General features: G+C 40.6%; 1 protein-coding gene across 8 annotated transcripts in view; it reads right to left on the bottom strand.

The window, feature by feature from the left end:
• Positions 1–12,818, bottom strand: part of CDK15 (cyclin dependent kinase 15) — a 104,943-nt gene that overhangs the window by 38,429 nt on the left and 53,696 nt on the right. For all 8 annotated transcript variants that reach the window (XR_002339420.1, XM_021076193.1, XM_021076188.1 and 5 more), the window contains 2 exons: positions 8,616–8,709; positions 972–1,035 (listed from right to left, as the gene is read on the bottom strand). Coding sequence is in view for 7 of the 8 variants with exons in the window: in XM_021076193.1 (XP_020931852.1) it covers positions 972–1,035; positions 8,616–8,709 (158 nt within the window). In the remaining variant the exon portion in view is untranslated. The remainder of the gene's footprint in view (positions 1–971; positions 1,036–8,615; positions 8,710–12,818) is intronic.

Below are 12,818 nucleotides of genomic sequence, written 5' to 3'. Positions count from 1 at the left end.
GCAAAAAGTGTTAGATGCTGGGTGGCGGGGAGGGGGATAAAAACTACCCAGTCTCCTATGTCTTTTGTCTTCCACTTCTATTGCCTTTTAAATCTCCCTACCATTTCTTGCTCTCATAAAACCCTTCCAGAATAACTTCATACTAAAGTTAGTAATGACAACAATTTGGGAAAATTCCACTTTGAGTTATGGGACAATGTAAGACTATAAAGCCTAGAAAAAACAGACTTGGGCCACATTCTCCCTAATCTTGTCCATATATCTACCTCCCCTTCAATCCTGCCTGCAAGACTCTGGTGTGGCCCCCATGGGCTTCTCAACTTCTGATATGGTTCTTCATCCCATAGCTCAATGCTCATCTCCTCTCTTCTATCACAACATCCTTGAAGTGACTACTGGGTAATCTGACCTCACTGGCACATCTTTGGGATCATTTCTCAAAGACATTCCTCATGGCAACACTTCCAAATCCACCCCCAGGAGCCAGTCTTGGAGGACAAAATGTGTGACACGAAATCACCAAGTGTTAGGTCTTGAGACGATCAATGAACTCTTGCTTAGTCTACAGATGTCCTACTTGGCTAGTGAGCCTCTGCTTTCCCTCAATTGTGTTACTTTCATTTTACACTTTACAAGATATAATAACGTAGTAAATAAATTCCATGTTAGTCATTGCACTCAAAAGTGAGACCATCTTTTGAGTTACACTTTTAAGTCATTGGGTATTTGGAAATGGATGTGGAATCCACAGTAACAGTCACTCCTGTTACTTGTGTTTTACAGGGTAGGAGAACTGATCTAACCTCAACTACTATTCCAAGTAGTAAAAAGATTTGTCCGGGAATGTAAGAATCTACAAATCTGTGTGGACCTATTTACACTGTTAGCAATGCAAGAAGGACACCCCATTTGTACAGCTAGTGCTCTCACTGCTAAGTCTCAGAGTGTTCAGAAGCTCAAATCACTATTACCTGGATTGTAGTTAGGTAGCTTGGAAACCCCAGGCCAGGTATCCTCTGTAGGGACTCCCACCACCTAGAGACAAAGAAAGACAACGAAAGATGAGGGGGAGAGGAGGTGAATGGAACAGGTATGGAGACTTGAAGGACACACCAGGGAGGAACAGAAAAGAATTAGATGCATGTCACATTATGCCAGCTGATGTGTACAAGAAGGAAACTCTAGTGTTTCCAACATCTGTAGTTTCATGGACAAAACTGCCATGTATTCCTATGGTTCTGGATAATTAATTTTATGTGTCAACTTGAAAAGGCTAAAGGATGCCCAGATAGCTGGTAAAACATTATTTCTGGGTGTGTCAGAGAGGGTGCTTCTGGAAGAGATTAGTATTTGAACCCTGTAGACTGAATAAAGAGATGTGTTTGGCATCAACCAATGGGTGGAGGGCCTGAAGAGAACAGGTGGAGGAAGGGCAAGTTTTCTCTTTCACTTAAGCTGAGACATCCATCTCCTCTTGCCTTTGGTCACTGGGGCTCCTAGGTCTCTGGACTTCAGATTCTGGGACTTACGCCAGCAGCCCCCTGAGGCTGGATCATATATATCACCAGCTTCCTGGTTCTCTAGTGTGTGGCGTATGTACCTCAGCCTCCTTGAAATCATACGAGCCAATTCCCACAATGAATCATTTTATATACAATGACATAAACAAAAATGATTTATCATGAGAATCATATTATATATATTATAATAATCATTATGTATACATAATGATTTATTAGGAGAAATATATATATATATTTCCCATATTGGTTCTGTTTCTCTGGAAAACCCTGACCAACATAGAGCCTAAGCATAGGTCTCCACTAACACACTTATGATTCTGAGACAGACCACATAACCTTGCTTAAAGTCATAGTCTCATCACTAAATATCCATGGGTGTACCCCAGAGATACTTTGAGTTTGGTATAAAGCAAATATTATAATAAAGTGAGTCACAGACATTTTTTGGTTTCCCTGTACACACAAAAGTTATGTTTACACATATACTGTGGTCCATTAAGTGTACAATAGACCAGCGTACATACCTTAATTTAAAAAACCCATGTAGGAGTTCCTGTTGTGGCTCAGCAGTAACTAACCCGATTAGGATCCATTGGGATGCAGGTACAATCCCTGGCCGTGCTCATCAGGTTAAGGGGTCCAGCGTTGCTGTGAGTTGTGGTGTAGGTCACAGATGAGGCTTGGATCCTGCGTTACTGTGACTGTGGCATAGGCCGGCAGCTGTAGTTCCAATTCGACCCCTAGCCTGGGAACTTCCACATGCCATGGGTGTGGTTCTAAAACAACAACAACAACAACAACAACAAAATGTACATACCTTAATTTAAAAATGCTTCCTTGAAAAAAAAATGGAGTTCCTCTCGTGGCTCAGTGGTTAACGAACCCAACTAGCAACCATGAGGACGTGGGTTTGATCCTTAGCCTCGCTCAGTGGGTTAAGGATCTGGCATTGCTGTGAGCTGTGCTGTAGGTCGCAAACACGGCTCGGATCCCATGTTGCTGTGGCTGTGGTGTAGGCCAGCATCTACAGCTCCGATTCAACCCCTAGCTTGGGAACCTCCATACACCTCATGTGCAGCCTTAAAAGGACAAAAGACGGAAACAACAACAACAACAACAAAAAACGCTTCCTTGCTAAAGGAAAAGGCTAACCATCATCTGACAATGCAGGGTTGCCATAAACCTTTAATTTGTAAAAAAGAAAAAGAAAGCAATATGTGCAAAGTGCAATAAAGTGAAGCACAGTAAAATGAGGTATGTCTGTATGGCATGAGCACCATACATTAGGATGCTATGTTGGGAGGTGGGTATATAAAAAGACAGGAGTGGCGAAGTGTCCCTTTAGATTATCTATCTATCTATCTATCTATCTATCTATCTATCTATCTATCTGATATTCTTCAGTGTGCTCAAATTTAAAAAGATTCAGATCACTGACCTTCAGACACCATGAATGTTGGCAAAAAATGACTCCAACCTAACTCTAGTCTTTTCTGCTAAATTCATCTCCTCCACCTGTTTTCCCTGTGGCCAAGCCGCTTGGAATATGGCATTTGGTTTTTAACTGGTGGGTCATAATACTAACAACATCTCTTCAAAAAGAGCTCACTTGTGTTTTGGATTTTCAAATTGAAGCTTTAGTTTTTAATAAATACGAAAAGTCTTTTGGAGTATCAAGTCAAAACACTTTTCTGATTTTGGGTGGTGCTGTTACTGCAAGTTCTCTTGTAGGCATAATCTTACCGTTCTTCTAAAATAATCCATAAAAGCCTAATGTCAGTTACGCCTGGCAGCTAAAATATTGTTTTTGTGAAATATTAGTACAACACTAGTAGCTCTGATACACCACTACACTATAACTCTTCTTAGAAACACACCTCAATTTAAGTCTTTCTAGAAGCATATCTCATAGAAAGAGCTCAGTGAATCCATTTGTAAAATGCTGGCTACAGATGCTGGCCCAGTTGTTATGGCAGGAAGTCGATTGCCCAATGACTAATAATAATCAATGAAGAATCTAGAAGCCTCTTAATATCTACGAGCTTGCTGACTAGGACTCTGGCTGAGAGGTACATTTTGTGGTGCCTCTTAAGCTTGTCTTCAAACAAAAGACACTGAAGTGCCATTTTCCCTCATAGAATAATAATAAAAATTACTACCCAGTAGAATCTTCTTTCTTTGATCCATTCCCTAAACAAATTGAAAAGCTACTGAGAGGACTGAGAGGATTATAGGCTTTTCCTATCAGCCTCCCCCGAGCCTGAGGGAAGACTAAGAATCCTGGAATCCATTTTGAAAAACCAACTGGACTAATGCTTCCTTTGTGGGAGAGGACCAGGGGCGGGGGAGCTGATTCTAACTTTGTTAACCTCCCATCTTAGGTATTTGCACAGATGTGCATGTAAACAAGTGAGTGGGAAGATCCACAAGTCCCCCTACATCTTCTGTTACCTGGCAAAGCCCAATGAAAAGAAAGCAAAGATAATGAAGACAAAGCAATCAAGGAAGCAGCGACCTCACCCGTAAGTTCTCAAGGTGCACGTTACCGGGACTGTTGGTGACCGAATATTATGTGTAATTAAAGCCAACAAAATGGATACCAAAAGTCTAAAATACTGTGCTAAAAGCTCGAAGCTTGAGATTTGAAAAGTTTAGACAAAAATTCAACATCCTCTGTTTGGAAATGTGATGCTCTGTTTCTATTTGAAAGTTATTGAATTTATTCTCACTTGAGAAAATCACTAACTCTCCATTTCACTGACCGGGCAACTGAAAACCAAAACTTGCTGATTCACTCCTTCCCTGAAGGCTCTTAAAAGGCAGCGAGTGAGTGCTGTGTTTGAAATCACAGTGGGCTGCAGGGGCTGCTTTCTGCCTTTGTTGGAATGGAAACTGAAGGCATGTTGAGTAATGGATTTAAAATCTGCATAGTTTATTTTATTCTGATTTTAGAACCACATCCAGGATTATGTGCTAAAAATACTACTGAAAGAATTAGATTTCTAAAAAAATGGATCTACTTGATGAGAGCTCTTTAGATGTAAACACACACACTGTCTGTCTTTTCAGAAAGGCAGTAAAATAAAGATTCAGGATTTCTCATTATGTCTTTATTCCTAAGAGTGAGATCTCAGGATAAATGTGACTTTGGGCGGTATACCAGAGACCCACCGCTTTCGAAGAAGCAATTCTTAATCAAATATCTTGAACTCGCAATAACTTTCCCTTTTTATCTGTGTAGACCACTTTTAGTAAAATACACATTCAGGAGCCATTTGGGATGTTTGAGTTTCCAGGCTGCTTAGGATGCAGTAGTAAAAAGATAACACATTGCTAAATGTGGTGACTTTCTCTCTTTGTCCTCAGAGAGTAGAATTATAGATGCAATAGTAAAACCGTGGTCTCCACCTGCTTGGATGGAACCAGAGGGAAAATGAGATGTAATGTACCTGACCTTTGGTGCCCACAAATGATAGCTAAGCAATATAGAACTATCTCCTTGATTTGTACAGACTGAAAGTCAGCAGTGGGCTATACGAGTCTATAAACCTGAGAAATAAATAAGGGGGGAAGGAGGGGACTTAATAAATAGAGAATAATATGATGATTAAAAACGATAGAAGCAGAGTTCCCATCGTGGCGCAGCAGAAACAAATCTGACTAGGAACCATGAGGTTGCGGGTTCTATCCCTGGCCTCACTCAGTGGGTTAAGGATCCGATGTTGCCATGAGAGCTGTGGTGTAGGTCATAGACTTGGCTCCTATCTGGCATTACAGTGGTTGTGGCAGCTGTAGCTCTGATTTCACCCCTAGCCTTCGAACCTCCATATGCCGAGGGTGTGGCCCCAAAAAAGCAAAAAAAAAAAAAAAAAAAAAAAAAGATAGAAGCTACAACATTCTCTTTACACTCTGTTCAAAGAAGTCATAAGTTCATGGAGCCAGAAAGTCAAATACACTTTAAGACACTGGAGACCCAGGGAGGGAGATTATAAGACATGCTTTATCTCCTAACCTGGAATTAGAGCTGGGTTCAGTACTCATGTCTCTTGACTCTAGGCCAGTGTTATTTCTCATATAGTTACTTGTTTTAAACTTGTAATTGGCATAAATGTCAAAATAAAGTCCTGATTTATTGCAGTGCGATAAGGATAAAGGTAGACGTGAACATGGCCTCCTGGGCAGGACCTGGTGGACTGATTTGCTAGGATGTGTTTGTTTTGACTGCGTCGCTCATGTTTTGGTACGTTATGTCCAGATACAAGTCCAAGTTTTTCACTTACTGAATTACCTAAAACATTCTTCAGATGGCCACTGTCAATTACCAAAGCCAGGCCGGGAAACTTGAACCAATAACTAGAGAGCCATTAGGTTCTGGGAAACATCTAACCCATTCCTTCTGTTCTATGATTTCTAAGAGCTGTCTAAATGCAAAGGACAGTAAAATGATTGCTTTGAAGAACATGATCACTTAAAAACCGGAAAGAGTGTTAGAACATCAGTTTATAGACAACTTTTCAACTATCCTCATAGCATACTTTATTTATAATTTTTATTAACTATACATATATACATTGTTTATATGTGTTTCGTATGTATTCACTTGTATTTTATGAATCACCCCATCTAGACTGAGCCACATTTGAAAGCGCAAATCCTACATTTTCCCTCTTCTTCCCCTCTTTTCCATGCCTTCCAATGTCTTACAAGACCTTGCGGTGTATTTTATATGATGAATGTCCAACAAGTATTGTTTGTTGATTAAATGACTAGGAAAAACTTCAAATGTGTACAAGATCCCGGCAAGGTCAGGTTTAAGCAGTGCTTAACTGTGCTTCCTCCATTGTGGATAAAAAGCAATACGAAGTGGAAGAACAGAACAATTAGGTTAAATATGAGGAAATGCCTGTGAACAGTTTGGTCCTTGAACCATCTCTGCGATAATCATTTCTCTGAGAGAGAAAGACAACAAACATTTATCAAGCACTTATGGCACACGGAGCTTGCTTTGCATTGATCTTAGGAAATTCTCACAGCAAGGTTAGAAAGTCGTTGTCACCGGCCCCACCTAACAAATGAGGAAACCGAAGCTCAGAGGGACGACATAACCTTCACGTGTTCATTTAGCTAAAAGGGGCTAGAATTCAAATCCGGGTCTTACAATTCTAAAGCCATTAATTACATGAGGCTGCCTCCAGCTTAGATGATGGTTACAGCCTCCCACGATGCTTTTTACTTTGCTTTTTATGGCTACACGTGCAGCACATGGAAGTTCCCAGGCTAGGGGTGGAATTGGAGCTGCAGCTGCCAGCCTACACCACAGCCACTGCAACACCAGATCTGAGCTGCATCTGCCACCTACACTGCAGCTCGCGGCAACACTGGATCCTTTAACCCACTGAACGAGGCTTGGGATCGAACCTGCATCCTCATGGATACTAGTCAGGTTCTTAACCTGATGAGCCACAGTGGAACCTCCCAATGATGCTTTTTGAAAGTAGCATGTGTCTGTCTTGCAAGAGAATTTTGAGAAGAAAAATATTTTGGCTTGAAAAATGTTTAGTTTGTGAATGCTTCCCAAACTTTTCCTATGATCCCCTACTAGGTTTCCAAAAGAAAGCTTAATGGCAATGATTAGTCTCTATAAAATGTCTTAATTTCACAAAGCACATTTTATTTTAAAATTCACCAATCACAATATTTTATTGGTCATGTATCTGTAACACTAGACCAGTTTGCACAGAATATGTTCATAAAGGTGAGCCAATGGCCCTCCATACACTAGCAACTAATTCTTCCCCTTTTCTTACTATTCCCTAAGGATTTTTCTCACCTCCATGTGTATATTAAAGATAAACTCAACTTTTTTTTTAATAAATGAAGTTACTCCACAGTGGAAACGCAATTCCAAAATGAAAATTTTATACCATTCGTGGAAAGCCAAAATGTTTGGGGCTACTAAATTGGAATCATAAAGGAGTTTGAGAAAAAGACAAGTTTTTTTCACCTGCACACAAAAAGCCCATTCTGGCAGTATTTCCCAAGATACTTGACTGGGAGGCTGTTGGCAAGAATGCTCTAGAAACCTGCCTGAAGCAGAAAAAGGGAGCAGAATCCAGGATATAAATGATACCTGCCCTGGCCACCCCAGTTTAAAGCACTGTGTGTGACACTTCTACAATATCGATGGATCTTGAAAATGTTTTTCTAAGTGAAACAAGCCAGACACAAAGGACAAAATTCTGTATGATTCCACTTATATGAGAACCTAGAATAGGCAAATTCATAGATACAGAAGGGAGATGTGAGGTTACCAGGGGCTGGAGGGAGGGTAAATGAGGCACTGATTGAATGGATACAAAGCTTCTGTTTGTGAGGAGGAAAAAGTTTTGGACATGGATAGTGGTGTGATGGTTTAACAGCAATGTGAATGCATTTAATGCTATGAACTGTACTCTTAAAAATAGCTAGAATGGTAAATTTAATGTTATATATATTTAACCACAATTAAAAAATCATCAAAAAGAGCAATATATTAATGACTGTAGTACATGGCGTAAAAGCTATCAGGGACATAAAAACAAAGTAAATAATGATGCAAATGACGGAGGGATAAATAATGAATAAAGAAATGGAACCATACGCACAAAAACACCTTATCACTTTAGGAATTTCGTTTTGGAGGAATATGATGGAACATGGGAAGCCTTTGTTTTATTAGGGTTCTATGAAAATTTACTCTCTTGTCTTGGGATGATAAAGATCCAGGGCCAACTTACATGGTAGAATTAGAGCTGGGGATGGCAAGGCAGGGGTGGGTTTAAGTAGTAATGGCAGAAGTTGCCCTGGGAGGTTGAGAGCCTGATCATCACAGGGAGCAGGTGGATTCATGCGCTGCCACAGGACAGCAAGGGGTTCCTGATCTCTCATTCCCAAGGCGCTCATGCCCCTGGCAAAGCCCATGGTTTCCACAACCTTAAAATATGGCTGAATCTCTCAAAGCAGATGGACTGTTTCACTCTTCCCCAGGGCAAATTTGGTTCAAAGTTTGAAATGCATATATTTTTTTCTTACTGAGAGGAATTCTTCTCTTACCTCCCAGATCTTCTCCAGCTGTTCAAGGATGTTGGAAACCCCAGGAAACAACGGTTGACCCTGGAACATTTCAATAAAGATGCAGCCTGCACCCCTAACAAAGGAAATAAGAGTCAATCCGATACTTTCAAGGAAACCATGCATGCAAAACTAGCATTTCTCCTTCCAAGAAATATTTTGAGAACAATTAAACAGGAGCCGCATACCATGAAAAGTCTTGGGCAAAGAAAAGCTCCCATGTTAAACAAAAATAAGAACAGCCTGCCGCTTTTTGTTAAAATGGAATGCAACGGATGCAATGGATACATAGCAAACATTTCAGCTCATTCAAGCTCATTATCTATTTAGTGAAAAAAGAAGAAAGTACTGAACTTTCTTTCACTGAATCTAAGGTGCTATCATCTTAAGAAGCATCATTATTGTAGGTACTTTAAAAGAAACAGACAAAAAAAAATCCATAAGTTAAACTATGATATGACCAGAATGTTTATTTTATACCTATTGAAAGGGCTGTTACAAATTTCATTACACAGGTTATTTCCTCATATATCATACTTTTACATGCAAAAAAAAAAAAAAAGGAATAATAAGTGAAAGAAACTGGTTTAGGTATTTTTAAAAGTTTTTCACATTTAGCCTTTGATTCCAACTCTTTGATGTCTATGCTGATCCATGGCATCATCTTTTTTTTTTTTCTTTTTAGGGTTGCACCCATGGCATATGGAGGTTCCCAGGCTAGGGGTTGAATGGGAGCTGGAGCTGCCGGTCTACACCGAAGCCACAGCAACGCTGGATCTGAGGCGCGTCTGTGACCTACACCACAGCTCACGGCGACACTAGATCCTTAACCCACTGAGTGAGACCAGGGATCAAACCGGAGTCCTCATGGTACTAATCAGGTTCATTACTGCTGAGTCATGACAGGAACTACATGGTATCATCTTTTGATGGTATAGTCCAGGAGTTTGATGATGCAGCATTTCTTAAAATAATCCATAAAAGAACTAAGAGTCATTGGAGCTGGGCTCCTAAGCTGATCTTGCAATTACATAGCCTACTTTTGACTCCAGCTTCAAGAATGTTGCTAAACACTTCTGAGTCACTTCTCCACAACCATTTGGTTTCTAGAGGTTAAAGGAAAAAAAAAAAAAAAAAAAGCTCTCCTGTCTTCCAAGTCACTGACACCCACTCTACAAGTTTTTGATGCTGGCACGTTTGATGCTCACACATGTGTAATGGTAAACTCAGTCACAACTGCAGCATGGCTGACGGCTATTGTAAGATACTACTGATTGTAAGATGATCCTGATTTCACATCGAATGCACATCTCAAAATAGATTAAAAAGGGTGAAATATCAATTTTCTTTCCTATTTAGTTAAACTGGAGGATAATTCCTGAGGAACAGTAAGGAGTGAGGTTTATTTTGCCAATAATGCTCATTTACTTTGTTTTGTTTTTGTTTTTTTCCTTTTTTCGGCATACGGAACTCCAGGACAGGGATCAGATCCCTGCAGTGGCAGCCTATGCTGCAGACACGGCAATGCTCAACCCACTGTCCTGGTCTGGGGGTTGAACCCGCATCCCTGTGCTCCAGAGACGCTGCCAATCCCATTGAACAACAATGGGAACTCCAATAACGCACATTTTTACTCTTATAAACATTCTGAGTGATAAAAATGATTCGGGATACTGATTACAGAGATTATCTCCACGGTCTAACGATTCTCAATTTTTTTTTTTTTACTCCAAATCCCTTTCACCATAACACATAATTGTGCAAATTCCCTCAATCATCTAGACATTTTTGTGTTACATGCTAAAGAAGGAAATTTAAAGATTTTATTATAGATGATCCTATTATTAAACATTATGAAGTTCATTTTTAAAATGGTCTTTAATATTTTAATATGTATTTATTACATGATAAATTTTTACTTTTTCCATCTGTATACACACATACTATTTCATTTACTTTGTGTAGAAGAAAGCAGATTTCTTGATAAACAAGCTTAAGAATAATGTTTATATTGTGTCTGGTTTGGAGACAGAATATGTATTAAAAGAAAGATTGAAATTTAACTATCTTTTCCTGTCAAAAACTATTTTCATGACCTAATATTTGGTTTGCATGTAAAATAAACTACTGGCTTAGTCTTAGAATTTGTATACATATAAATAAAAGACATCTGATTGTGTCTTACAGGTAGGCTTTTCCTTTTATTTATTTATTTATTTATTTTGAGATTTCTGTTTTTTTTTAAAATTTCTGTGCAACACATCGAATTAAGTGTTGGAACCTAAACATTTTAGTTTTAGCGCAAATGCTTTAGGCACTACCAGTGTCCCACGCCATCACCCCTTTCCAGAGAAATCCATTTAAAAGCAATTTCATATTTAATTTCTCTAAATTTCTTAGAATTAACATAAAAATCACAACTCTAAAAGTAGCCCCAGAATCAGCGTGTCAGGGTTGCATTCCACCTGTTTTTCTAGAGTTCTCTTGTGGTGCACACAGTGCGTTAAAGATCTGGTGTTGTCACTGCAGTGGCTTGGGTTTTGCTGCTGTGGTGAGGATTAGATCACTGGCCTGGTGAACTTTCACTTGCTGGGGGTGTCGTCAGGACAAAAAAATTCAACATTTGGTCGTGTCTGGTCTGGCCTGGTCTGGTCTGGTCTGGTTGTGTCTGGTTGTGTCTGGTCTGGTCTGGTCTGGTCATGTCTTGTCTGGTCTGGTCTGATCTGGTCTGGTGGTATCTGGTCCTGTCTGGTCGTGTCTGGTTGTGTCTGGTCTGGCCTAGTCATGTCATGTCTGGTCTGGTCTGATCTGGTCCTGTCTGGTCTGGTCTTGTCTGGTCATGTCTTGTCTGGTCTGGTCTGATCTGGTCTGGTGGTATCTGGTCCTGTCTGGTTGTGTCTGGTCGTGTCTGGTCTGGCCTAGTCATGTCATGTCTGGTCTGGTCTGATCTGGTCCTGTCTGGTCTGGTCTTGTCTGGTCATGTCTTGTCTGGTCTGGTCTGATCTGGTCTGGTGGTATCTGGTCCTGTCTGGTTGTGTCTGGTCGTGTCTGGTCTGGCCTAGTCATGTCATGTCTGGTCTGGTCTGATCTGGTCCTGTCTGGTCTGGTCTGGTCTGGTCATGTCTTGTCTGGTCTGGTCTGGTGGTGTCTGGTCCTGTCTGGTCCTGTCTGGTCTGGTCTGGTGTCGTCATGTCTGGTTGTGTCTGGTCGTGTCTGGTCTGGCCTGGTCATGTCATGTCTGGTCTGGTCTGGCCTGGTCATGTCTTGTCTGGTCTGGTCTGGTGGTGTCTGGTCCTGTCTGGTCCTGTCTGGTCTGGTCTGGTGTCGTCATGTCTGGTTGTGTCTGGTCGTGTCTGGTCTGGCCTGGTCATGTCATGTCTGGTCTGGTCTGGTCTGGTCATGTCTTGTCTGGTCTGGTCTGGTCCAGTCATTTATGGTCTGGTTGGTCTGGTCTGGTCAGGTCTGGTCCGGTCATGCCTGTCATGTCCGGTCTTATCTGGTCTGATCCGTTCTGATCCAGTCTGGTCCTGTCTGATCCAGTCGTTTCTGGTCTATTCCATCTGGTCCGGTCATATCTGGTCTGATCCGGTCTGGTCCAGTAGGTTTTTCCTTTTAAACAATGGGTCGTCTTTATTCCCAATTATTAAAAAGCTAATTTGGATATAATGGCTGTCACATTTTCTTTTTACTGATTTTTTATGTACAAGAGTCATCTTGATATATGATACAAGTATTCTGATCAGACGAATGTGACTTAAAAATCTGGCAAATAGGAGTTCCTGCTGTGGCACAGTAGAGATGAATCCAACTAGGAACCATGAGGTTGTGGGTTCAATCCCTGGCCTCACTCAGTGGATTAAGGATCTGGCATTGCCGTGAGCTGTAGTTGCAGACGCTGCTCAGATCTGGTGTTGCTGTGGCTGGCAGCTATAGCTCCTAAAGGACTCCTAGCTTGGAAACCTCCATGTGCTGCAGCTGCGGCCCTAAAAAGCAGGGGAAAAAAAAAAAAACTTGGTAAATAGTATCTTCAAGGGAATTTTAAAAATTATTGTCATGTTAATTAAGCCTCCTTATTAGCTTGTGTTTAAGTATTCATGTTCTTTTTGCTTCTCGTCTTTAAAACAACAGATACAAAAGGTACAAGTAAAACATGTGGAAAATAATAAAAGTAAAAGAAAACTGTCA

The sequence above is a fragment of the Sus scrofa genome, chromosome 15, assembly GCF_000003025.6.
Source record: "Sus scrofa isolate TJ Tabasco breed Duroc chromosome 15, Sscrofa11.1, whole genome shotgun sequence".
Classification (NCBI taxonomy): Eukaryota; Metazoa; Chordata; class Mammalia; order Artiodactyla; family Suidae; genus Sus; species Sus scrofa.
This window is presented reverse-complemented; position numbering and strand designations above follow the sequence as displayed.